This window comes from Psammomys obesus, unplaced genomic scaffold, assembly GCF_907164565.1.
Source record: "Psammomys obesus unplaced genomic scaffold, mPsaObe1.curated_primary_1811, whole genome shotgun sequence".
In the NCBI taxonomy this organism is placed as follows: Eukaryota; Metazoa; Chordata; class Mammalia; order Rodentia; family Muridae; genus Psammomys; species Psammomys obesus.
In genome coordinates this window covers 7,581,178-7,607,805 of record NW_026592710.1, presented here as the reverse complement: position 1 = coordinate 7,607,805, position 26,628 = coordinate 7,581,178, and the positions used below count along the sequence as shown (strand labels likewise).

At 52.5% G+C, this 26,628-nt stretch overlaps 1 protein-coding gene across 1 annotated transcript in view; it reads right to left on the bottom strand.

Moving 5' to 3' along the window:
- Disp3 (dispatched RND transporter family member 3) overlaps positions 1 to 26,628 on the bottom strand; it is a 46,723-nt gene that overhangs the window by 4,012 nt on the left and 16,083 nt on the right. The window contains exons 2-17 of the mRNA XM_055615289.1: positions 25,371 to 26,346; positions 24,283 to 24,502; positions 15,865 to 16,001; positions 14,970 to 15,104; positions 14,397 to 14,557; positions 13,543 to 13,682; positions 12,925 to 13,073; positions 12,578 to 12,739; positions 11,550 to 11,711; positions 9,860 to 9,973; positions 8,959 to 9,095; positions 7,487 to 7,671; positions 5,776 to 5,906; positions 5,511 to 5,683; positions 4,728 to 4,854; positions 4,141 to 4,286 (exon numbers count right to left, since the gene is read on the bottom strand). Of these exons, the coding sequence (XP_055471264.1) occupies positions 4,141 to 4,286; positions 4,728 to 4,854; positions 5,511 to 5,683; positions 5,776 to 5,906; positions 7,487 to 7,671; positions 8,959 to 9,095; positions 9,860 to 9,973; positions 11,550 to 11,711; positions 12,578 to 12,739; positions 12,925 to 13,073; positions 13,543 to 13,682; positions 14,397 to 14,557; positions 14,970 to 15,104; positions 15,865 to 16,001; positions 24,283 to 24,502; positions 25,371 to 26,343 (3,252 nt within the window). The 5' untranslated portion in view covers positions 26,344 to 26,346. The remainder of the gene's footprint in view (positions 1 to 4,140; positions 4,287 to 4,727; positions 4,855 to 5,510; positions 5,684 to 5,775; positions 5,907 to 7,486; positions 7,672 to 8,958; positions 9,096 to 9,859; positions 9,974 to 11,549; positions 11,712 to 12,577; positions 12,740 to 12,924; positions 13,074 to 13,542; positions 13,683 to 14,396; positions 14,558 to 14,969; positions 15,105 to 15,864; positions 16,002 to 24,282; positions 24,503 to 25,370; positions 26,347 to 26,628) is intronic.

Here is a 26,628-nt window from a genome sequence, read left to right as displayed (position 1 = left end):
AAGGCCCATGAAAAGGACAAATCTGTATGATTCCATTTATGTGATCTATTTAGTGTAGTTAAACACAAACGGAAAGCAGAATGAGGTGGGAGGAAGGGCAGCCACTTGGTGATTAATGGGGACAGAGCATCCATTAAAGTTTTACAGATGGATGGTATCAATGAGAGTCCAACAGCGACACTGAATTTTCTCTCTTTTTGAGCCAGGGTCTCACTACGAGGCTGGCTAGAAATTCTCTATATAGACCAAGATGGCCTTGAACTCACAGAAGACTACTTGTCTCTGCCTTCTAAGTGCTGGGATTAAAGGTGTGTGACACCATGCCCAATTGTCAATGTTTTTAATGTCACAAAAATGGCTAAAATGGTGGGATGGCCAATCTCCATTGTCAGTTTGACTGGATTTAGAACCACTGAGGATTTGATGAGGCACACCTCTGACTTTGTATGTTGAGGGTATTTCCAGGGAGTTACAGTAATTGAGAGGAAGTGACCCATTTTGGATGTGAGTGGCACCACCCCATAGACTGGGGACCTATGAATGAATAAACTGAACAAAATGTTAAAATAAAATGCTATCAGAATGCCAACACTCCTTCTCTGCTTCCTGGCACACCATGACAGGAGATGCTCTGTTCCACCACTGTCTCAGCCATGACGGTCTACACTCTTCCTCTCTACTCCCAGTCAAGCATTTAGGTAACAGTAATAAAATACTAACAATACAGAAAATTGGTACCAGGAGTGGGGTTGTCGCTGCAACTAAGCCTGACCATATAGTTCTTAGGTTCCTAGAGGTTTGTAGCAGGAATTTGGTTTGGATCTGTGGACTAGAACAACTCTAAAATGCTCTATCCAGAGCTGATGAGGCCATTTTGGTGGGATCTTGGGAGATCAGAATGCAGACAGGAATGTGGGCAGTAAAGACTGTGCACTTAAAAGTTTCAGATGGTAGTAAGGAATCAGGGAATTAGACTAGAGTCCATTCGTGTTACATTCTAGAAAACATACAGTGTCTACACCTTGTCTATGTCCCTGTGATGGATAACTTTAATTGTCAGTTTGAAATAATCTACATTCACCTGATAAGAAGCTCTCAGTGAGGGACTGTCTATGCCAAGTGGGCTTGGGGCATGTCCATAGGAGGACTGTCTTGATTACATTAATTGGAACCCACTCACTGGAGGAGGCACTATTATCTGAGTAGAGAAGCTTGAACTGTATAGGAGTATAGTGGGGAGGAGCTGGAGAGATGGCTCAGTGGTGAAGAGCACTGGCTGCTCTCACAGGGGAGCTGGGTTTCACTCTCAGCCCCCACACAGTGGTTCACAACCATCTCTAACTACAGTTCCAGGGCATCTGATGCTGTCTTCTGGCCCCTGTGGGCACTAAATACAGGCATGCACTCCCTCATTACTCCCTGCTTCCTGACTATGAGTGCAGATGACCAGATGACTCAAGCTCCTGTCACTGTGACTTCCTTATTTTGATGGACTGTAACCTGAAGCTGTGAGCTAAAACAAACCCTCTCTCTTGAGTTGCTTATGTCAGGGTGTTTTATAACAGTGTGCTGGACAGTCTTATGCCAACACAACACAGCTGGAGTCATCCGAGAGGAGGAACCCCAATTGAGAAAATGCCTCTGTGAGACTGGGCTGCAGGTAAGTCTGCACAGCATTTTTCATAATTAGTGATTGACGGTGGTGTCATCCCAGGGCTGGTGGTCCTGGGTTCTAAAAGAGAAGGCTGAGCAAGTGATGGGGAGCAAGCCAGTAGGCAGCATCCCTCCATGGCCTCTGCCTCAGCTCCTGCCTTCAGGTTCCTGCCCTGTTTGAGTTCCTGTCCTGGCTTCCTTCAATTATTAACAGTGATGTGGAAGTATAAGCCAGAGAAACCCTTTCTTCCCTAACTTGCTTTTTGGTTGTGGTGTTTTTCACTGCAGCAATGGAAACCCTGAGCAGGGCAAACAATACCTGGAACAAGACATTAAGATAGTCTCAAAACATTGTGAGAAGACACATTTAAAGGTCACAGATTCATTAATTTGACTGAGGAAGTTTCAAAACAGCATAACACTGAGGCTGTGGCATGGTTAATGCTGCCCACTTTTAGCCAGATTTACAGTGAAAACGCAAACCAACGAAACAAAAGGATGTGAAAAATATGCAGTCTGTTCACAAAGGGAACCAGCTGAAAGCTGTAGCAGGACCATTACACAGGTTGGCACTATGAAGAAAAACCCATGTACTCTAAGCTGGGACAGTAGGAAAAGCCGTAGGACATCTCATCACTGGAGACATAAAATGACAACTCATTTGAAAGACTTTTTCTTGCCAAACACGGGCCACCCAGGGAAGTGTTTCCACTACTTGGGCACTCAGAGCCCTTGAGTTACAGTCCAAGGCAGGCCGCATACTGCTCAAGTCGGTGTCAGACCGTAGTATCGCCCACACAGTGCTGTTTTGCAGGTATGCAGGATGCAAGAGGTAAAGATCACAGAGATCGTACCTGCCTTTTTTATTTCACAGGGCTCACAGCTAAGGGCTTACCTTGAGTCTCAGAGGAGACTCTGAAATCAAGACTTTTGAAAGACATCAGAACTGTTAAGAATACATTTTTCACTGTGAGATGGACATGACCTGGACCAGGGGTTTAAACTGATATATTTAGGTGTCAAGTTGACAGGGGTAGATTTGTAACGCATAGTAAGGGAAACTTGTAGGTTTCTAGAAAGTATTGCGTGAGGAAGAAAGACTCACCTTGATGTGGGTGGTGCCATCCGACAGGCTGGCGTCCCAGGTGCAATGAAAGAGGAGAAGGCTAGTGGAAAGCTAGCATTCTCGTAACCTTACTTTGTTCCCCTGAGACATGGCCTGCTAGTCTCTGCTACTTCCTCCTCTCCATGTTGAACTGAACAATTTGAAACCATGAACCAGCCTCCCTGCCTTCCTGCCTTCCTTCCTTCCGCCTGCTGTTGGTATTAGCAACAAAATGCCAACTAATGCAGGCACTAAGTTTTATATAATGTTTTGCCAAAGATCAAAAAGGAATGTCCTCCCTGGAACTCTGACTCAGACCTTGCATCAGCCTGGGATTCATCTCACTGGGCTAGGGATCTCTAGTCACATGAGCTTATCAGAGGCTTCATGGTTTGTACAAGTGACACTGACCATGGGGATGGCATGAGGGGCCTGAGGACACGCACTCTCTCCCACTTGTCACCTGGTCTTATCTTTGCCACTTCCCGAAAAGTGCGTTATCTCCATGGGTCTGTGTCTCCATAAGAGCCAAGATGGGCAGGGGAAGTCTTTTAATTTTTTTTTAAAGATTTATTTATTTTATGTATGTGGCTGTTTTATCTGCATGTATATCTATCTGTACACCAGAAGAGGTCATCTGCTCCCCTGAGACTACAGTTACAGACGGTTGGGAGCCACCATATGGGTGCTGGGAATTGAACTCAGGACCTTTGAAAGAGCAGCTAGTGCTCTTACCTGCTGATTCATTTCTCCAGCCCCCGCCCTCCTTTTGAGACAGGGTTTCTCTGTATAGCCCTGGCTGTCCTGGAACTTGCTCTGTAGTCTAGGCTGGCCTCAAACTCAGAGATCCACCTGCCTCGGCCCCCCAGTTGCTGTGATTAGAGGCGCGCGCCATCACCATTCAGGTGGGGAAAGGCTTTTAAACCCTGCTTTGTAGGTGGAGAATAAGAAGCCAAAGGGAAGTGGGGATCTGAGCTATAACGTCAATCACACCACGATCAGGTAAAGGCTGGGCCCTAGTCTCCACATGGAGGCAGCAGGACGCCTTCCAAGCCTGAGGACTAAAGTGCCAAGTCTCAGGGAGGCCAGGTCAGGTGACTGTGTGTATAATCAGAATGTGCACGTGTGTGTGCACGCGTTCCCGGATCTCCCTTGGCAGAAGCAGAGAGTGGGGAGTCTCCTGGCCTCCCTTTATCCTTACAGACTGTTAGTCTATGTGTAGGAAGGACGATGGGAGTGGTGCGATCAAGTGGGGGTGGTGCTTGCCAGTGACAGTTGGACCTCAGATCAAGGCCTGGGCGTCTTTCTCTGGTCTGGGCTGAGGGACAGGAGTGGGGACTCAGGTTCAAGGTGAGCACACTGCGCAGGGGCCCCAGCCTCACCGACTCGAAGGCCATGGAGATCCACTGCACTCGGCCCTCCTTGACACCCACCGCCCCGTGGGAGAGCTGCCCGGGCAGCAGGTTGGGCTCAGGCAGCTCCTTGCACGCAGGGTGTAACATCTGCAGGAAGGAAGAGATGCTGTACCCTGTAGGAAGAAGCAAGAGGGGGTTGTGGCGGGAAAAGCGGTCAGTCCCACACATTACACCCAGGCGTACTCACTCCCCTGCCTCTCAAGCCTCCAGGGTGTTGGCACACACTGAGCAGTGTCACTGAGAGACCTACAACTTGCCACTGAGGCGGGAAACAGTATTTCGGATCACTGCCGCCAGGCGTCTTTGGACCGGCCCCTTGCCCTGCCCTCAGTTTTTGGAAGAGCGCCCCCTGGAGGCACAGCTATACGTTACGCTAGCACATCCCTGCAGCGTTCGGATTCACTTTCAAGCCTGTGCACAGCTGGGGGAACCTCTGTACTGTGAATGCTGTATGGACACACTCCAGCCCAGACCCCCGAACACCAGGCATGCGTCATCAAGCTGTACCTCGCAGACCGTGGACCCCCAGCCTCCCCAGCCTTACCCACACACACCTGACGGCAAGCACTGGGCCCCGCCCGGCTTCACCAGCTCAGAGTTGCCCGCGATGGCCTTGCAGAGGCGACACAGGTGCCCGATTTCTTTGAAGAGGTCAAAGCTGCTGTCGTAGATGACGCTGCCCTTTCCCAAGGAGACACACCGGCCCAGGCACTCAGTGAGTTGTGGACTCAGCCCCAGGCTCCCCTTCCCCACTGTGGGGACAACCTTGCAGCAGCTCCCTTTTCCACGTCACTTCCTCACGTGGATACCCGCTGCTCCCTTTGCTCTGCCCCTTTGACCCCTCTGCTCACCCTGCAGCCCCTACTCTCACCTCTAAAAAGCCTTAAAGCTTTCCTCCCTCGCCTCCAGCCAGCTCTATCTTACATGCCTGCCTGTCTCCTCCTTAGTCTCCCACCCCTGCTCTGAGCGTGGACAGTGTCCATCCGGACTGAAGAGACTGACCTCATCTTCTTCCTTTCATGCCTGCGCCCAACCCAAATACAGCGACACTGCAAGTACATCTGTGGGCCTTTAGGTCACACATGGTCAGTAGTGTCAACATTCAGACCCCACCCCAGAGGAGGACAGGCTTGATTCCTCTCATCTCTGTTCCAGCCCCTAATGGCGAGCAGGCAGCCAGTGGGTCCCCAAATGTACCCTCACTCCTCAGTAATTCTCCATCAGTTCTGCTTGGCCCTCCCAGGGAAGAACAGCTGCCTCAGGGGCCTGTGGAGGCCCCGTGAAAACTGCAGGAGCTGTGTTTGAGTCAAGAATGCATGGGAAGGTAGTGACCGTACCGGGTCCCCGATAACGTGGTTGTCCATCTGCTGGGTGCGGTTGATGCCAATGATGCCAAAGACCACGAAGACCATGGCCCCTGTATCCACCAGTGGCCGCACTGCTGGCTTCCCACAGCCTGTGTTCACACAAGGGTTGAAGCCAAAGGTGGCAGAGATCCGAGCCTTGGGCACTGCAGGGGAGGAATCAGAGCCAACACTGAGGGCGGGGCCCAGGCTTCTGAGGCTCCTCTTGACCCCCCGAGGGATGGGCGCCCACGATTACCTTTGTCACTAGGCACATAGAAGAAGCCTTTGGTGGGCCCATCAGGGCTGGAGCTGAGCAAGCACCCAGGTGGTGTCACACACAGGCGCCCGTGGAAGGGGGGCTTATGAGACTGAGCAAAGTACAGCTTCCTGTGGAGGCAGGGAGGCCAGGCTGAGTGGGGACAGCCAAGAAAGATCAAACGAGGTGAGACGAGGAGGCCTGGCTGGGCTAGGAAGCCCAGGAAAGGTCGGGGAAGGCAGGGCAAGGAGGCCATTTCAGGTGGGGACCAAGCTGGGCTCCTCCAGCACAGGACAGAGGGTGCCCAGGGCTGGGGTTTAGTTCTGCCTCTGCCACGACAGACCTGACCCTGATCAAGGCTCTTCCCTCTGGGTCTCACAATCCCACAATGGCTCAAGAAGGGAGGAGGTACGAGGGTCCAGTTTAAGACTGCCCTCCAGAGTTCAGGAAGGACCTAGGGCCAGCCTTAATCCATCAGCAGCCAGCTAGCCCGTTGCAACCTGAGGAGTCATGGAACCTTGAGTCTGCCACTAGCTTCTAGTTTCTCCTAGAAAGTTTATCCGGGGAATTGCCAGGCCCCAGCTGTGTACACAGAGCAAGCTCAGCCCTGGGCCCAAGAGCAGACAGTCCACCCTGAGACAAGGGCTCTTAGCTAGAGCCACCTGACCACCTGTCGCCTCCTGACTTCACCCCGCTGCTCCAGGTGGAGTCAGCCTGTTGGGGTGGGGGAGCTGAATGCCCAGGAGCCAGTTCATTGTCAGACCGCAGTCCCCAGGTGGCCCAGGCAGTGTAGGCCTGGCGCTGAGATGCCTTCCTGGAACAGGAGCTGCGCTGTTCCTGAGTGTTCCTGTTCCTCTCCAGGGGAGGTGATCGCTTTCCCGCCCTGCCCCTAGCGTGCTGCATGGTACACATTTGGTGTTTGGAAAATTAATGGCTGGGTACTTGGGCCAAGACAGCCCTACCTGACACAAGGGTATAAAGCCTGGGGCAAGACTGCCCTGAGGTCTTGGGACGCCATGAGGCGGAGGATGTAGCTCTGAATCAGCAAAAATGAGGCATCCTGCCGCATGCCAGGGGGTGGAGACTGAGCATAAAATAGAAACCACAACAGATCAAACTGGCACCAATCCCCAACAATCTAGGAAAGGAGCACAGAAAGGCCCTGCTTGTTAGGAGTAGGTAGGGCCTTGGACAGGAAGTGGGGCACACACTCATCCAGCACACCTACTGAGTGCCTGTTGTGTGTCAGACGCCACACCATGTGCTGGATGCAGCCTGCACGACCTCTCCGAGTGCCCTAAAGGACACAGTTCCGGGGCTGGACAGGTTACACGCCAGACCAACATGACAGCAGGTGGCAACTGGGCCAGCAACAGCAGTGGAGAGCCTTGAGAGGGGTGATGTCAGATGGAGAGGGCGCTGTACAGGGACAGCCTCCCCCGGGAGGCAGCGTGAGGCTGAAAGCTTGAATCTGGGGGAGTAGGGCTTGGGAGGGCACGAGGAGAGTGTTCTGGGCACAGGGTATAAACGCCAAGGTCCTGAGGTGGATCCGGGACTTGGCCATGGTGACCCTGAGGGCTGACCGGATCAGTGGCAAGGTGAAGTGGGGGTACTGTGGGCCGCTCATCCTTGCCAGTGTCCCCTCCTAGAGAGCGAGAGAAAGAGAAGGGAAGCAGCGGTGCTCTGGGCACTGTACCTGCACTGCTCTTACCGCGTGTGCTGTTGCTCCTTGGTGGCCACGTAAAAACTGAAGTCAAACTTCCAGCCCCTCTTGGCATCACAGGCCAAGGCCGTCACCATCCACCTGCGGGAGGGGCTCGCCGCCTGGAGCAGCCCTACTGTAGACATACAAGCGGTCAGCTTCTTGGTGAAGTCACCAAAAGGCGCTCTATACACCTAAGCAGTGGGTTGACAGAGATAAGACACGTGACTCGGGGAGGCTGCCTCGGCCTGCCCGGCCTCAAGGTCTGTCCCCTCCCTCCTCGGCCTGTCTCCCACCTTGTCCTGGTTCTCAGAGCTCAGAGGCTTAGATCTGAACTTGAAAGTTGGGCAACCTCCCATCTCTCCCTTTGCTCCCTTCTCTCTCTCTCTGAACCTCATTTCTTTCCAGCAGAAATCATTGGGCTAACCTTAACTGTTGACATGACACAAGCAAAAAACATCTGGAAGAGAGTCTAAATGGACTGTCTACACTAGGTTGGCCTGTGGGAGATGTCTCAGTTAACTGATGTGGAAGATGCAGCCCATTGTGGGCGGCACCATTCCCTAGGCAGGGGGTCCAGACTGTATGAGGATCAAGAAATTGAGCTGAGCGCAAACAAGCAAGTGAGCGTGGATACATTTATTTCTCTCTGTTCCTGACTGTGGGTGTGATGGGACTGTCTGAAGGTCTTGCCGTGATTTTCCCCTAATGATGAACAGTAAGCTAGAATTATAAGCTGGGATAAACCCCTTTCACTGCCAGGTTGCTTTTCATTGAGGTTATTTTATCACAGCATGAGGGATGAAACTAGGATACTAGGTGTCTTCTTGGGACAGGTTTGGTGCTTGGATATACAGACAGCCTAGGCAGGATGGCCAAGGCCCTGACCCTGTGGAGCTGGCAGTGGAGACGGTGTCAGATTCCAGCTGGGCCAGATTCAGATGAGACCATCATGTGAGAGAGGGTTATCTGAGAAGGGAGGCCAGGCAGGGCTGTGTGTGTGTGTGCGCGTGATGGAGAGGACAAATCTGACCAGGTAGGTTCCCCTGTGCCAGTCTTCTGGAGGGGGGAAGGGTTAAAGGAACACGAGGGGACACTGAACCTGCATGTGGCTGTGGGAGGCTGAACTGTGGCTGCCAGTGTGGGACAGTCACTGCATTCCAGCTGTCGGTTGGTACACAGCTCTTGTTCCCTGTATACCCAGCAATGTCTTTTATGTCCCCATTTCACAAATGAGGAAACCGAGGCTCAGAGACACTGACTCACCTGCCCAACAGCATGCAAGTTACACAGGCCAGAGCTAGGACCCCAACCCCGGTCTGTGGATGCAGACACATGTCTGACTCTACGGGCTGCTGCTCCTCATGTGCCTGAGCAGTCCATCCTCAAGGGCTCTGCTCCCTGCCTACATGCTTAGTGTCCATCAGTATGGCACCAACAGCCCCTCTTCAGTGCCTGACTTCACGACAGCCGAGGCTCACCTGGAAGGACGGCACCTCTCCATCTCCAGGGGACACGGCTTGCCAGGGGGCTGGTAGGCTGGCATTGAGGGAAAACCTGTAGACAGCTGGATGGCCTTTGCTCTTCACTTTGGAGATGTACACAGTGCTCACAGACTCTGAGGACAACCAAGGGAGGGAAGAGGAGCGGACACTGCCTCAGGCTGTGGCAGAAGCCCACCTTAGCTCTGCTGGTTGGGGAGCTGAGCACTGATCTGCTGGTCATGGGGGTGGGATGGTGGAGATGATGGTGGGAGATAACCATGAGATGGGGTGGTTGGTGGTGAGAGGTGAGGGTCCTAGGGTGGGATGGTGGCAGTGATGGTAGGAGGTGATGTCATAGGTGGTAGCGATGGTCATGGGACTGGGTGGTGACAGTGATGGCGCAGGTGGTGATAACAGGACGGGGTAGCGCCAGTGAAGGTGGGAGACACACGGATAGAGTTACACCCATGGTGGTGGGAGCCACCAGCAATGACTAGGACAGTGTTGCCATCGATGGGACACAGCGTGAAAGGTAGGCTAGGTCTGTTAACGACAATAACATGGGGTGCCAGGGATAAACATAATTGTCCACTAGGGTTACTTCCCCTTGTATGCTCATGCCAGCACCCCTTCTAATGGAGACCCCAGAAGAGGCTAGTCAAGGCTCCAGACACCCCCATACTGACTCTCTTTGGTGGCCAGGGCAGGCTCATGGAGGCTGCAGTAGGCAGAAGAAGCCCCGAGTTCTAGTCAGGCGGGCTGCTGAGACGGTGAGTAAAGGGAATTTTCCATACACTGTCCCGTGAATGGCCCAAGGACACAGGTCATATTCCCTTGGGAGCATCAGCTTAGATGTGACCTGCCCTCCATGTAGAGTCTATGGACCCAGCCTGCTCACCCTGTGCAGTGGCCTCAGGCCGGCTGGCCCAGGAAGCCCCGGGACCTCGTTTCTTCTTCTCCAGCGATGTCCTGACACTGTTCTGCAGGCTGTGGGGCTTCTCCTGAAACAGACCTGCCCCATCCCCACAGCAAGTCAGGGACATGGAGCCTCTCTGGTCTCGCCTGGTAGGCAAGGAGGACACGCCAGGATCTGGGAAGGGCTCAGAGGCTGCAGGGAGTGAATACCAGCGGTTTGAAGGAGACTCAGCAGAACCCAGGAAAACATCAAATGTTTATTTTCATCTGGAGGACGACATGCTGGCCCGTGCCTGCTGTGCCCGCTTTCCCAGTTCTATCAGGTGAGGGTAAGGCGGGGCAATGAATGGCCTGCTTTGCACTACAGAGAAGGGTGGTTTTTGTTTGTTTGTTTCTTCTTTTAACTGAGAGAAACTTCCTACATTAAAGCAGCAGTCCTCACAGCCACCCCGAGGTTGGGCTTAACTTCATCGACAGAGGAGAAAGCTGTGGTTTGGGGGACCAGGGACTGTAGGAACCAGGAAGTGAGGGGAGTCCAGGAGAGGCTGCCCTCTGTGAAAATCATAGCTGCCTCACCAAAGGTCTCCCTAAAAAGGGGTTCAGAGTGGCGTACAGGTACAGGGGTGAGGTGGCTCTTTCACCACTGCTCTGGTGTCTGTCCAGCTGGGGGTGGCAGGAGACAGGCAGGAGGTCCCTGGGAGTGTGTGTTGTGAACACACAGGCCAGCTCTGAGCCCTAGTGGGGACCTGGGGGCTGAGCTGGGGCTGTCTGTGAGAAGCAAGGCTCTGGTACCTGTCAGGGCTCGGGTCTGCTATCATGCATTCAGCTCCGGCCTCGACCAAGGGGAAGGCTGGGTTAATGGGAAGGGGAAGGCTGGGTTAATGGGAACAATGCCCTAATTAGGCGAAGGCAATTACAGCAGTGGCAGCGGGCTCCTCTCCTGAGCTGTAGGCATCCGATTCACTCAGCATTCTCTCATTCCCTCTACCTACTCTTTACACTTGCCCGCCCTTGCTCCACCCTCCTCTCCCTGCCCCACGCCTTGAGAGCCGTCCCTCCCCAGCTTGTTCAGCTCGAGACCTGCTGTGTCATCATCCTACAGGTTATCAACTCACTCCTAAAACTGTGACCCTTCAGCTGTTCCACGTCTCTTCTAGAGATGACGCCAGCCTCCTGGCCACCTCCATCTGGTCTCCCAACCCAAATCCCCCCTGAACCCTGCTCCTCCCATCAACGGACTAGTCTCAGCTCCCGCAACCACTCCCTCAGACTTGGCTCTGCTTTTCCCCATCTCCGCCACTGCCCTCAACCCAGAACCCTCCTTCCTCGCCTCTGCGAACCTCGCCTGACTGACCTCCCCCCTCTCCTTTGGGTCTAACTTATTCCTTTCCTCCCCAGTTCTATTAGTTGATGACGTTCATTCTTTAAATATGTGCTTAGACACCTCCTTCGGGCAGCCTTCCAGGGTATTCAGCCCATGAAGTACCCTCCCCTTCTTCCACAAAGGCTCCCATCTGCTACCGGAACAGCTTGTCCCTGGCTCTGTAATGTGGAGCCCCTGAGCCCAAGATGTCAGTCCCTCCTGCTCATTGCATCTCTGCAGTCTCTCCTCTCTCTGGCCAAGAGTGGGCTCAGACACCACAGGAGGCAGGGGCAGCCAGTGGGGTCCTCACCTGAGCAGGTGATGCAGGATATGCCCTCGGCACTCAGGTTGTACTTGAGGTCCAGCAGCACCTGAATGTTGGTGTCAGGCCGGAAGAGCAGTGGGGCCCGGCTGGCGGGGCGGAGGCGGCTGGCAAACACCAGGGACAGGATGAGGATGGAGGCGAAGAGCCCTGTGAGGAAGATGCCGTGTGAGATGGTGCCCGGAGAAGAATCTGAGGCTGGCACCCCACCCTGGCAGAACCTCTGTTGGTGGTGTGGAGAGCAGGGAGGTGGGGCGGGGGATAGCCTCACCAGAGGCAGGGAGAGCTATCGTGGTTGTGGAGTTGCTGGGGCCTGGCTGTCAGTTACAAGCCGACACTTCTCCACAAGGGTTAGCTAGTCCCTTAGGCGCCTCCTTCGGGCGGCCTTCCAGGGTATTCATGCCCATGAAGTACCCTGACAGTCCCGGAAGAGCTAGCACTTCTGACTTGGGTGGCTCTCATGAGCTGTTGAAGGTGGTGATGGTGCCTGATGAATGTCAAGCATTTGGCAGGTCCCATGCCAGGCCGAGACCTTTATATGTACTGCCCTCCTTAGAGCTCTTACTAGACCCTTATTTCTTTTTGGTGCTCGGGAGGCAGAGCCCAGGCCTGGTACATGCGTCCTGCTGCCGAGCTGCGCCCTAGCCCCAGGCGCTGTCGCCAACCTCATTTTTAGACCAAATGTTAGACGGGCTGGCACAGCCGAGGCCACAAGCACAGAGGGCAGAAGTGGGTTTCAAACTCAGCCAGGCTAGTCTACTCCAGGGCCAAGCGGGAGTACTCTGCTCTCCTGCCTGGCACATGGCAGTGCGTGAGCAGTGTGTGAGCAGTGGCTGAGGAGGCCCAGGAGCAGCCTACACGGGAAAAGGAGGAGGCAGAGAAGAAGTCCTACCCAGGCCTTCGACGACTACTGCTCTCCCAGGGCTTGTGGCCTGTTTTTATGAGGAGCGGGGAGATGGGAGACAGGGGCGGAGGTGGGCTGTGCCTGCCTTCAGGAAGGGAAGGGGCACACTCACCTACAATCACCCAGCGGCTCTTGACAGCTGCCCATAACACCCAGTGGTGCAGCAGCTCTTGCAGCTGGGCGAGGAGCTGGCTCCTGCTGCTCCCATCGGGGACGGGCTGCAGACCCTCACAGGGCACAGAGACCAGCGACACGTCCCCCAGCTCCAGAGACACTGCCAGGCAGAGTGGCAGCCAGTCAAAGCTTGAGCTGCAACCTGCCCCAGCCCACACCTGCACAGGGGGAGCCTGTAATGCTGGGTGAGGGTCTCCACGGGCCTCTGGCCTGGCTCCCTCGGGACCAGCCTATCTCTGAACCTCCCTGTGGTGGCCAGCCCCAGCCGGGCCAGCCAGCTCTCACCTGGCTCATCCTCCACATTCAGCAAGGGGATGTCATCATCCAGGTAGGGTAGGGGACCCTGGGCAGGGCCGCCCCCAGCCTGCTCTGGAGCTGCAAACAGGTCCCCAGGGAAATGCAAGGAGCTCTTGCGACCGCACTTCTGGTGGCAGCTATGAAGGGCAGTGGACAGTCATGAGGCTAGGAGTCATGGCACATAGAGAGGATGGGGGCAAGGCCGGGAAATCCCATGGGCCCAGGCAGCACATGGCGCTCCTGCCTCTCATCAAAGGTACCACTGACTGCAAGAGCCAGTGCTGAGTTCCTTCTGGGGCCCTCTACCCTCAGCTTCGTGTCCTCTGGGAACACAAAGGGTCACAGGAGGTGAGAAGGCTGCCCTTTCATGGCCTAGGTTAAGCCCTGCCTAAAACACACAATCAGTCCCTGAAGTAAACGGTGGTTTTAAAGGTGTGTGTAAGCGTGTCCATCTCCTGTTCACACACGACCACAGGTTGCTGCTTGACGCCTGCTCCTCCTCCATGCCCTGCCCTGGACTGGGCTCACAGAAGAGCCCCAGAGGGTTTGGAGTGAGGCGGCAGCACGTTGTGGCTCCTTAGGGTGTGAAGGGCGCAGGTCGCTCACCTGCTCTGGCAGGAGCTCTCCAGGGGCGCCATGTAGAGGCTCCAGAGGCCCAGGGCCGCAGGCATGGTGAACAGCACAGCCAGCCAGCAGCATGTCACGATGAGAGACATGAACAAGCCGAAGTCATGCACAGCTGGGATCTGCAGCCGGGAGGCAGGGAGGATAGGACGCTGGTCAGGCTCAGGAGTCTCTATACTACGGCCCGAGAAAACCAAACAGCTGGGTCTCTCCAGACTGAAATGGGAACAGTTTGGCTGCAGGGCAACAGCACTGGGCCTGGAGGATGCCGGAAGCTGGGAGCTGTGCTGGATACAGCAGCAGAGAAAGCGCCTGCTCCGCCGAGGGCAGAGGACCTGGTCTGCCTGCGGCCAGCTGGGAACGGCCAGAATAAGCACCCAGTAGTGGCCCTTACCCAAGACACATCACACAGAACCAGGCTGCGGGGTTGATGAAGAGGAAGAGAAGGTTGGTACCCGAAAATGGATGCAGGGAGTCGGGGCAGGAGCCTGAGAAATCCCTCAGGGACTACCCAGGGCTGTGGCGACTGGAGGAAACCCCCACCAATCAGCAGGCAGACCTGAAGTTTGTGAAACCACCTCACCACCTGCCCCGGATAATCCACTGAGACCCTGAGGCCCATTCCCCAGGGCACAGTCAGAGTGCCTATTCACGAGCACCGATAACTAAATGTACCGTGGTAACCGTCCCACTTGTTGGTTTTGGAACGGTGAGTAGCGACAGAAATGGGCTGTGGAGCCACAGGAAGGACCTTGAGGTGAAGGTGCTGGGGTCAAGAGCCAGCCGTGTGGGGGCGGATGGGAAGCCAGGACAAGGACCTCGGGCAGGCTTCGAACCTGGGAGAAGACGTTGGCTGCGTAGGCCGCGGCAGTGGTCAGCGAGGTGAAGAAGGTGGCCTTGCCTGCCGTCTGGATGGTGTGGATCATCCGAAGCTGGGGGTCTTCCAGGTGGGTGGCCTGGCGGTAAGTGTTGATGAACACAAACACATCATCCACACCTGCAGGAAGGAGGCCCAGCCAGAGGGCAGCTCAGCTCAGGTCCCGCGTCTGTGTGCCTGACGTCAGGTGCCAGGACAGTCCCATGGCTCAGCTCTGGCTCAGCTCCACCCACCAGACTTCTTGACCTCACCCAGCCACTCCAAGCCCCGTTCACTGTGGCCCCCCCCCCCCCCCCCCGCTGTCTCAAGCCCCACCCACAAAGTCTCAAGTCCCACCTACCAGATTCCTTGGCCACACCGACAAGAGTTCAAGCCCTACCCATCACGCTTCCTGGCCCTACCCACCCCTCTGCCAAAGTTTAAGCATCTTGTCTTCCCACCACCCTTATCATCATCACCCAAAATACTTTCTTTGGGCAAGGGACAGAGTTCTCAAGTGGGAGTCCCCTGCCGGGGCTGGGAGACAACTCACCAATGCCCACAATCACAAAGGCGGCCACACCATTGAGGATGCCCAAGTACTGGACGCCAAAGACCACGTGGTAGAGGAAGAGGGCCACCAGGCAGCTGAGACCGATGCTGGCAATCCCAAAGAAGGACAGGAACACTGGGCAGGGCAAGGAGCAGAACGGACCATGGGGAGGGCCCTCGAAGAACACAGACTCCCCCACCTTTAATGACCCTGACCCCAGCCCCTCACCCTGGGCTCCCTGTCCTGTCCTGTCTGCTCCCAGCCATGTGTAGGGACAATCTGCAGAATCTGAAGCCTTTCATTCCCAGAGAAGGGGCTGGGCAGGAGGCCTGTGTGGCGGATGAAATCACCTGCGGTTAGGCTGCCCTGCCCGTGGGGGCTTCTTCCAGGTCCTAACTAACCTCACACATAAGGAGAGAACTGTGAATGTGTCAGACTGTGTGTCACCTGAGGGGACCAGAAGTTCCACGGTGCGGGACCGATGTCTGGTTCACCACTGGATTCCAGTGAGTCAGAACACCAGGCTTATATTTAGCACCCAATTAATGTTTGCTGCATGTCCTGGGCCATTTTCTGTCTCTGCTCTCTTAGGCAAGAGCACACGCCTACTGCATACAAGCAGCAGTTAGAGGCAGCTAGTGCATGTGAGCCAATGGCGACAATGGCGAGGTTGTGAGCAAAAGGGCAGCTGGCGTGTTATGTAAAGTAGCCTCTTGACTGATCCATAACAGTCTGAAAGTATCCCAGATGCCGCTACCAAAGTTGTCGTGGTGTTTGAGCAGCACCGGCCCGGCTCTAACACTGGGTCGGAGGATCTCCTGGCACCCTTGAACAGGCTCGTGCTTGCTGCAAGGAGAGGAGGTGCTGGCTCACGTGGGCCCCTGAGACCCCGCACCTGAGCAGGAGGTGAGGATGTAGACCAGGGCGGCAATGCAGCTGCTGCTGATGAAGGCAAGGAGCATGTCATTGTTGAAGGTCCTGCGCACCTCATAGTCGAAGAGATCTGTGCCCCCATAGAGGACCTGGACTTTGCTGGGGAGGGAGGCCGTGGAGAAAGGAAAGACAGGAAGGGGGTTGGAGGTGGCTATGGACACTTGAGAGCCATGCCCTTCATCAGTGGCTCTTTACCTCGGCTGCTCATTAAAATCACTTGAGCTTCCGAAACTCCCGATAGCTAGGCCTGATGCCAGCCAAATTAAATCATAATTTCTTGGGTGGAGCTGAATCAAGTGTCCCCCCCCTCCCCAAGTCTCCCAGGTGATTCAGCTTAGAGCGGAGGTTGAGAACTCCCATTCCAAGCAGATAAAAATCAGCGACAATCAGCCCCTATGTCACCTTCCGGTTCTCAGCTGTCCACAGCAATCTAAAGTCAATCAAAATGGCTCCAGATAATGTCAGCTCACGCCGCTGTGCAGTGTGGGCTCAATACAGGCTATTTTCTACAAGGAACCCAACCAGGATGAGCAAGCTGTTTTTTTTCCTCTCGTGTGTACATGATGTGTGCGTACCTGTTGGTATGTGCGTGTACATGTATGTGCAGCTGCCCCTGCACGTGTGTGGGCGTGGAAGCACAATGTTAAGTAGGGAGTCGTCCTTGATTGGGCTCCGCTTATTCAGTGAGGCGGAGTGTGCAGCTGAGCCCAGAGCTCTCTGACGCCACTAGCTTGGCTAACCGGCTCACTCTGGGACCCCTTCTCCACCTCACAAGCTTTAGAATCACAAGTGGGCTGCCACACTCGACAGTTATGTGGGTTCTGGGGATCTGAGCTCTGGTCCTCACAGTCGGGCAACAAATGCTTCAACCACTGGGCAATCCCCCCACAGACTGCATTTGAAAATGCATTCATTAAATCATTTATTCATTCATTCACTTGTTTGTCTATATGTTTGAGAGACAGGGTCTCACTATGTACTTAAAGTACTATGTGCTTTATGTCATTGTTGAAGGTGCTGCGCACCTCATAGTCGAAGAGATCTGTGCCCCCATAGAGGACCTGGACTTTGCTGGTGAGGGAGGCCGTGGAGAAAGGAAAGACACCACCAGGCTAGACTTGAATTTCACAGAAGTCTGTGTGCCTCTGCCTCATGAATACTGGGATTAAATATTAAATACCTCATCCTGCCATCCCAAACTATTTTTTAAAGATTTTTAAAATTTTATTTGTGTGTGTGTATGAGAGAGAGAGAGAGAGAGAGAGAGAGAGAGAGAGAGAGAGAGAGAATAGGGCTGGTGAGATGGTTGAGTTATTAAAAGTACCTGTACTCCTACAGAGGGCCTGGGTTCAATTCCCAGCACCCATATGCTGGATCACAACCATCCACAGGCCCAGTTACAGGGGATTCAACAACCACTCATGGGGCGCCCCATATATACATGCAGGTAAAGCACGCATGCACAGAAAATAAAAGCCATTAAATTTTAAAATAGGAGAAAACACATATTTCTGGACTCTAGGCACCAGAGCACAAAGGATGACGGTCCTCCAAGGTAAGAAATGAAGCAGGTGCTGTGCTTTCCTGGGCTGTCGCCTGGCTGGCGTTGCTGTACCCAGCACAGCCTCACAGAGCAGTTACTAGATATTCCAGCAGCTGGAAAATTCCTCAGACTTGATGAAAACTGTGAATCTGTTGATCCAAAGACCAAACAGCTAAAGGGACAGCAATGCACATTACATCTGAACTGCTCAGACACTCTCGTCAAGAGAAAAACTGACAGAGGAAAACAGACACGTCACATGCTGTGCAACAAAGAGAACAATGATGACAGATTTCTCGTCAGAAAATGATGAAAGTCAGGAAATGGCAGAGCAGAGTCCCCAGACACTCAGTGGGAACTCAAGCCAGAATTCTATACCCAGCAAAAACACATTTCAAAAGCAAAGGCAAAATCAAACTCTGTCAGATATCCAAGCCTGAAATTACCTCTGGTACACCGAAACTACTGAAGAAGCTAAGGGGCCCCCTCCGGCAGAAGGAAGGAGGATCTACGCTCAGGATGAAATGCGCTGTAAATGGAAATGCCATGAGTAGGCTATGCAACGTTTTTATTTACTTCTACAAAAGAGAACAGGCCGCTTAAGAATAATACAGCTGTGTGGGGTTCATAACAAAGGAGACTGGAGGCCACTGCAGTCCAGAAGGCTATGGTGGTATGAAATGGGACCCTCTCCGAGATATATACCGTGATGTTTAGGGAGGTATACTAAAAATCCTATAGTAGCCACTCAGTTATGGCTAAAAAGAAAAATAAGATTAAAACAAGAGCCTAAGAAAGAATTCATCCAGAATAAATAAATAAAGCTGCCATTCCATCTATTCAGCACTAGGTTTTGAAGTAAAATAGGCAAGAAAAGGAGAAATAAATGCTTATCTATGTGGAAAATCTAAACCGAATCTAAAAGCAAAGCAACAAGAACAAAAACCCTAAGTTTAACAAGGTCACAGAACACAAAGGAAATTATAAAGTTAAATTAAGAGTTGGAGAATAAAATTTTAAATTATACTGTTATAGGAGCATGAAAACAGGAAGTGGTTAGATGAAATGAAAACTGACATTAGACATATCACGTTCATGGATCCAGAGATGTACTATTTTAAGGTGTCGGTCATACTGAAGATCCCAGTACTATTCTATCTCAGGGCGCCTAGGGTTGAACCGAGGGATCCATGCAGACTGAGCATGTGCTCTGCCACTGAGCAACAACCTCAGCTATTTGTAATTTTTAAAAATAATTTGAGACAGGGTCTTGTTAAATTACCGAGGTGGTCCTTGAACACACCCTGTATTCTCCTGCTGCAGCTTCCCAGATATCTTGGGATTACATATTTGTGGTCTATGGGCCACACTAACCATTTATCTATTTATTTAAGAATGACCTGATTCTAAAATTCATCTGGAAATCCAAATGATCTAGAATTAAAAAAAAAAAAAAGAAAAAAGACTAGCAATGTCAGGACAGACAGGGCAGTGTGCATCTCAGTGGTAGGTGCTTGCCGATCGTGTGCAATGCCTGGACTCAACCCCCAGCAGGGAAGGAAGCAAGCAAGCAAGCAAGCAAGCAAGCAAAAACAATCAAAACCCTGCTATGAAGAATGATAACCATGACTGTATAGTTCTCAAGCACATATCCACAGAACAGAACAGACATCTCAAAAACAGACACATAGGTAGACAGTAAGTTTCTGTCCAAGGTACAAAGGCAATTCAGCGAAGAAAGAAGAGCCCCTCCAACAAATGACTCAACCAGATGCCCAAGTAAAATTAATAAACCTCAGTCCATATTTTGCTCTGTGCTCAAAAGCAATCCCGAAATGAACGTCATAGTATGAAATGGAAAAACTCAACCAAAAACGGACACAAGTGGACAGCTGTTGACACAGAACCCCACACTTGGCCAAAGCATAGAGAACAAACATTTGTAGAACGCTCGGCCACAAATGGGGCACACCACCAAGGCTCAGGGGAGATGGGGAAAGAGAAGGTGGAAAGAATTAAGATTTCTTTTGAATTGATGTGTATGAGTGGTTTGCCTGTCTGTGTGTGGGTATCATGAGTGTGCGGTGCCCCTGGCAGCCAGAGGGCGCGTCAGATCCCCTGGAATTGGAGGTACAGGTGGCTGTGAGCTGCCATGCAGGTCCTCTGCACGGGCAACAAGTGCTCTCCAATGAGGAGCCATCTCTCCAGTGAGGTGAAAAGACAAGGGGTGGGGGAAGAGCAGAGGGAAACAGCATCTCGGCATGACAGGGCTCCGCCCTCACAGACTCACAGTAGCTGTGTCTTCCTGCACAAGCAAGTCACTCAGCACTCCTACTTGGACCTGGGAAGGGCCCGTGAGTCCCCGGCCCCGCGGCCATGGAAGTTGACGGTTTCAGAAGGCGGAGACTCAGCTTTGTTTAAGGGTACGGCCCCTGGTAGGTCTACACCCGGTGTGGACGGCCCCCTACTTAGGAGTGTGCAGACAGCATAGCCTGGACTCTGTGCTGGAAGACCTGGGAGGAGTGTGGGGAGGACGTGACCAAATACATCACGAACACGTACGAGGTTCTCAAAGAATACAAATGCTATTTGGAAACAGGTGCAAGATCTGTGTCAGTGGAATCAGAAGGAACCAGATGGATGTACACACCGTCACCCACTAGAGAAAGGCAAACCAAAGACAGCAGGATTGCTGCTGCATGCCTGCTAGAATAGCCACAGTCATTCATTCATTCATTCATTCATTCATTCATTCATTCATTCATTCTTTATTATTATTGTTGTTGTTTTTCTAGACAGGGTTTCTCTGTGTAGTCTTGGCTGTCTTGGAACTCCCTCTGTAGACCAGGCTGGCTCAAACTCAGAGATGCACCTGATACATGATAAAACATGGGTACAATTCCAATTAGCTAGAAGGAATGGATGAGTTCCATCAAAAAGAGAATATACTACAAGACACCATGTACACAAAACTCTAGAAAAGAACTGTCTACACATGATGGTAGAAACAGAAGGTGGGGGCTGGAGAGATCACTCAGCTCTAGCAGAGGACCTGGGTTCGATTCCCAGCACCCACTTGAGAGCTGCCAGCTATCTGTAACTCTAGTTCCACTGGGTCTGATGCCCTCTTCTGGCCTCTTAGAGCAATGCCTGCATGTGCTGCTCTTAAATGCACACAGGCAAATGCTCATATGCATAAAATTCAACAAAACAAAACTAAAACTAAAAAGTGAGTGCAAGGGCCTGGGCTGCACGCAGTATGAGCTGGTTGTCAGCAGACATAAGGAAACACACTGGGACATTTGTGACCTTGACAGTGGGTATGTCAGGACTGCTCACCTTTAATGTAAGTGTAAGTGTATACAGTTACAGTTGGCCGTGTGCCAATACAATTTTTTACAACACCATAACAATTTTTACATTTTTTTCTCAACCTCATCTTTAAAAAATTTTTAATTATCATTATTATTTATTACAATTTATTCACTTTGTATCCCGGCTGTAGCTCCCCGCCCCCATCTCCTCCCAGTCCCACCCTCCCTCTCTCTTCCCCACTATGTTCCTCCCCTGGTCCACTGATAGGGGAGGTCTCCTCCCCTACTATCTGACCCTAGCCTATCAGGTCTCATCAGGACTGTCTGGATCCTCTTCCCCTGTGGCCTAGCTAGGCTATCTTGCCAGGGGGAGGTGATCAAAGAGCTGGCCACTGAGTCCACTCAACCTCACCTTAACCTCATACATAATAGCCAAGAAGAAAAGAGCTCTGACGATCTTACTTTGATGAATTAAGTAATTTTTCGTTGAGTAAAACAGCGGGAAGTTAAATCGGTCATTTCCTGTGTATATATTAATTTATATAGCATTTATAAATGTATCTTATGGGAAAGGGGGCTGGCGAGATGGCTCAGGGGTTACGAGCACTTGCTGCTCCTGAGGAGGACCTGGGTTCAGTTCCCAGCGCTAACAGGGTGAAGGGATCTGACACCTTCTGGCCGCCGTGGGCACCCCCCACCTCATGCACACAAACACCCCCACAAGTAAAATAATAAGTAGATAAATCTTTTAAAAGATACACAAATTAAAAGCAGAGGAAAAACACTCATTTTAAGGGAGCAACAATGAAGAGGCAAGATGGCTCAGTGGATAGGGGCACTTGCTGCCAAGACTGACAATATGAGTTCTGGAACCCACGTAGTGGAAGGAGAGAACAAATTCTTTCAAGTTGTCCTCTTTCAAGTTTCACACACACACAGAGGCACACATATGCCCACACACGTACACACACACACAAAATAAATGAACAAGTGTAAATAAAAAACTTTTAATTAGAAAAAAAAGCAACAGAAAAATTTGCAGCTGACTTCTCTACAGAAAATGGTAGAAGTAATGAGAGAGTGGAGTGGCATTTTTAAAAATAGTGAATAAACACAGCTGCCAATTAGGAATGCCACACAAGTAAAGCAGATTAGAAAAACAAAAGTAAAATAAAGATTTTTTTTTTCCAGACAAACAAAAGAGAAGCCACCACCAGCAAACCTGCATTCAGAGAATACTAAACGGCCTTCTTCAGACACGAGGAAAGTGGTCCCAGAGGGACGGAACTGCGCAGAGTGATGGAGAGCAACAGGAAAGGCAAATACTCAGACGAACAGAATGAGCAGAATCCACAGGACAGACGGGCTGTGGGGTTTAAAATGTATATACAATTAAAGCGCACGCAACAAAACCACAAGGGGATGAAGAACAGTAAATGCCATCCAAGTGTTCTCAGCCGCTGGTGTTATCAGCGAAGCCATAAAAGTGATGATTTGTGTAATTCCGCGTTGAGTCAAGGTGTTTTCCTCTTGAGTCACCAATAATACAACAATAAAAAGGATTTTGTGAATCCAAAAGAAGACATTAAAATCAAGTCCTCTCCCCACGTAGGCTGTCACTTCCTGTTAGGAAGTGCCACGTGAACAGAAGGGAGACTGGCATTGTTCCTAGGGCAAGGCCTTGAACCCAGCAGCCGAACATTTCAGCAGAGGCAAGTGTGGCTATCTGAAGCAACGTTTGCAGTCAGATCCTCTCAGCTGCCTTTCCTTGAGGTACTTTCATTTATCCATTCATCCATCCATCCACCCCCCCCATCCATCCATCCATTATCCCAGTCACCCATCCACCCACCCATCCACCCACCCATCCACCCACTCATCCCTTAGACCCATCTTTAACAAGTGGTGCCAGGCCCCGTGTTGGAGCTAAGCTTACAGAGTGAGCCGGAAACAAGCCCATCTCCAAAACAGATCTTTCTTAAATGTGTGTGTGTGTGTGTGTGTGTGTGTGTGTGTGTGTGTGTATTGTACGTCCATACTATAGTGTGTGTGTACAGGTCAGAGGACAACTTGTGGGAGGCAGCTCTCTCCTACCATATTGGTTCGAGGGACCTACCTCAGGTCATCAGGCTTGGTGGCAGGCTCCACTGAGACATCTTGGTGTGTGTGTGCCCGAATATGGACACGCGTACGCTCTGATGCGAGTGTGTACGTGCATATGGAGAACAGAGGTCAGAGATCAGCCTCGAGTGTCTTCCTGTTCTTTTCCACCTTGTTTTTTTTAAGATTTATTTTATTTTCAGTCTATGTGTATGTGTGCACTTGTGTCTATGAACACGTTTGCAGGTAACCACAGGGGCTGGAAAAGAGCAGTGGATCTCCTGCAGCTGGAGTGCCTGCAGCTGTGAGCTGCCTGATGAGGGTGCTGGGAACAGAGCATCAGGTCCCCTGGATGAACACAGCAAGCACTCTTCACCACCAAGCCCTGCTCCGTCTTGTTTTTAGACAACCAGAGTTTATCAACCCAGCTAGGCTGGCCAGCCAGTTGACTCTAGGATCCCCGTGACGGAGACCTCTCCAGCATGGGGACTGCCAGTGTGCTTTGCTACACCTGCATTTTAGGGACTGAACTCAGGTCCTTGTAGTTACATGGCAAGCACTCAACCACTGAGCCGTCGCCCCAGTCCCCACTGGCTTAAGCTTTACAGTGTACAGAAATCCCACAGAAACACCACAGGTCTGAGAGAGGGCTTGCAAGCCCACGGTTGGTTCTAACAATCCTAAGACTGGGATTATACCTGGGCTTTATGTGGTTCTGGGGATCTGAATTTAGATCTTCATGCCTGCACGGCAAGGCACATTCCTAACTGAGCCGTCTCCCCAGGCCCTAGCCCATTTCTTCTTCTCTTCTTTTAAAAAATATTTATTTTATTCTGTATGTATGAGCGCTTTGCCTGTGTGTGTCTACTATGTATGTGCCATGTGTCTGCAGAAGCCAGAAGAGGGTACAGGATCCTCTAAAACTGAAATTGCCGACAGTTCTGAGCTGCCATGTCACATAGGTGCCAAGAACGGAGAGAAGTGCTCTTAACTACCAAACCACCTTTCTGGCCCTGCTCTCTCTTCTTAGTGACCAGAGTAATAGGAACCACAGACCCATTGTACAAGTGGGGGCACTCAGGCCCAGAGAAACAGAGTGATTTTGCCCACTGACTCTATGCATATTAGAGGCAGAAAGGAACTGCATCCTTTCTGGCCAATCATACTCAAGCCCTCCAAGACAAGAATTTTGGAATTGTCACCCTCCCTCAAAGCTGTCACGTCTACAAACTGTTAACACCAATCAAGAAAAGAGGCCTTCTGGAGGGAGCCAGAGGTTATGCCTAACTCTGCCCAAATTTGGGGAAATCACACTTCCTGGGGTTACAGTTGTGAGGGAGGAGACTTGGGGCATAAGCGGCACCTCGTTGTCTACCCACAGGTGCGCACTGGCAGGCACATGGGGAGGGGCTGGCCTTCTTACCTCGTGGACTGCTTGGCGAGCATGGCCACATAGGTGACCACAAAGCTCTGGAACTTGGCCCTCTGCTCCTCCCAGCGGTCATCCACCGAGTAGTAGTTGGGAAGCGGTGCTCCAAACAGGATCTCGCTGCGAAGGAGGGAGCTCTTCAGGTTATCCACAGAGAGCCCCTCATCCACATACCAGTAGAACTCAGGGTGAGTCATGGCCAGCTCTAGGGAGCCTGCAGGGGACAGGGAACCCAAAGAGCTCTGAGCATGGCTCCCATCAGTACCCTCACCAACACTGCACCCTCTGGGATGGAGAAACGTCTCCAATCCACAGCTTCCTCGCTGCAACAGGCAGCGAATCCAATTCCAAGGCTCAGTCTGTAATCCAGCAACTCCATCTGCTGAAGACCTGCCCTGCCTGTGCCCTCTCTCCATCCAAACCCCACTCAATAGCATCGGCCCATCCTCTGAGGTGCCCTAAAACTTCATTTTCCTGTTGTCCTGGTTAGTTGTCAGCTTGACACAAGCTAACGTCATCTGGGAAGAGGAACCTCCACCGGGAAAACACCTCCATCGGTTGTTTAAAGGAACATTTCTCTTGACTGTTAAATGACAGAAGAGGGCCCAGGCTACTGGGGTTGGTGCTGTTCTTGGGCAGGTGGCCCTAGAGTGTTTAAGAAAGAAAACTAAGCAATCAAGCCTTAAGCAGCTGCCTTCAGTGGCTTCTGCTTCAGTTCCTGCCTCTAGGTTCCTGCTTCTAGTTCCTGCCCTGACTTCTTTTAACGATGTAGCGTGATGTGGAAGTGCAAGATGAAATAAACCCTTTACTCTCCAAGGAGCGCTCAGTCACGGTGTTTCATCCCAATGATGGAAACCTAACTAAGACAAGTTTCCTTCCAGGTCCCTCTAAACAACCCCACCCCTAGGTCTCACTTCACGCCTTTTCTCCCTCTGGACTCAATCCCAGTGGGCTCCCTAGTCTGTTCCTTCCTCTCGCTCTCCCTCTTCATATCCAATCCCAGCGGTACATCCCTCCGACACCTTGCCCGCCGGCCACACCCAAGCTCTGCATAGTCCCTTGCCATCAGTGCACCTGCTCACCCCGGATATCCGCCAGGTCCTGGCCCATGCCGTCGTAGTAGATCTTGCCGCCCCTCTCGGTAGGGAAAAAGTAAGTCATGAGTGAGCTGGGCGGGGAGCAGTAGGAATAGGAGCCAAGCGGCAGGTCCTTGAGCACCTCATGCGGCTTCCAGCAGAACTCCCGGAAGCCCGGGTGGTCCATGATCTTGCGCTCGATCTCGTGGATCGTGACCAGACGCTCGCTCGTGAAAATGTTGCGCTCCGCGTCTCCGCGCGCCAGGAAGATGAGCTCGATGCGCCAGTGCGCGTGCGTCTGGGTGTTGGCGCTCACGTAGGTGCGCGAGTAATCCCAGCGCGAGGCTCCCCGACGGGCTCGGCTCTGATTGGCTACCTGACCCCCAGGGGGCGGAGCCTCTCGGCGACGTCGCTCACTCGGATTGGCGGCTGATCTCTGAGTGGCAGGGATGTCTCTAGGGCCTGAGCGTGGAGCCCGGGAGGCAGGTCGCGAATGGTTCCCCAAGTGCAGCTGCTGAAGCTGCTCTGAGATGAGGCGCTGTAGGGTCTCCGAGGTGAAGTCCGCCAGGTCGCGCCTGTTGCGCCCCCAAGATCCAAACTGGGACTTGAGGGCCAAGGCCAGGGCGTCGAAGCGCTGTGACGCCTCGTGGTTGCGGATCTCAAAGGCGTTGTAGGAGATGTCGATGTCCAGGGGCGGGTAGTAGAGGAACATGAAGGCGGACAGCACCATGGGGATGCTGCAGCCGAGGAACAGCACCAGCCCCGCGCAGCACGGGTTGGTGAAGGCCCAGCCCAGGGTGCTCCAGAACCCCGAGGCTGGGGGCCGGGAAGGCAGCGTCCAGCGTCGCCAGCAGCCCCGTGCTCCGGAGTGCAGCCCTGGCCCCGCGACACCCCTGCAGGCCTCGCCCGAGGTCTCCTCTTCCTGCTGTTCCTCGTCTAGCCACACATCCTGCAGCAGGGGGTCATCCTCCGAGTCCATAACCTAGGGGAAAGGCACGGGTCAGCAGCCTTGAGAGGGGAGGCGTCGCCCAGCCTGGGTACCGCAAGCACACACCGGTTCTACCGTAGGTTTGCATCATGCTCTCGCTAAGCTGTTAAGGAGCCCTAACAGGAAAAACACATTGTTCTTCCCGATTAAACCCAGCAAGGTGATTGTGGCTTTCAAGACCAAAGAAAGGGGAGAACTGGGGCTGAAGAGATGATTCAGTGGTTAAGGGCACCGGCTGGTCTCACGGGGCACCCCGGTTCAATTCCCAGCACCCAC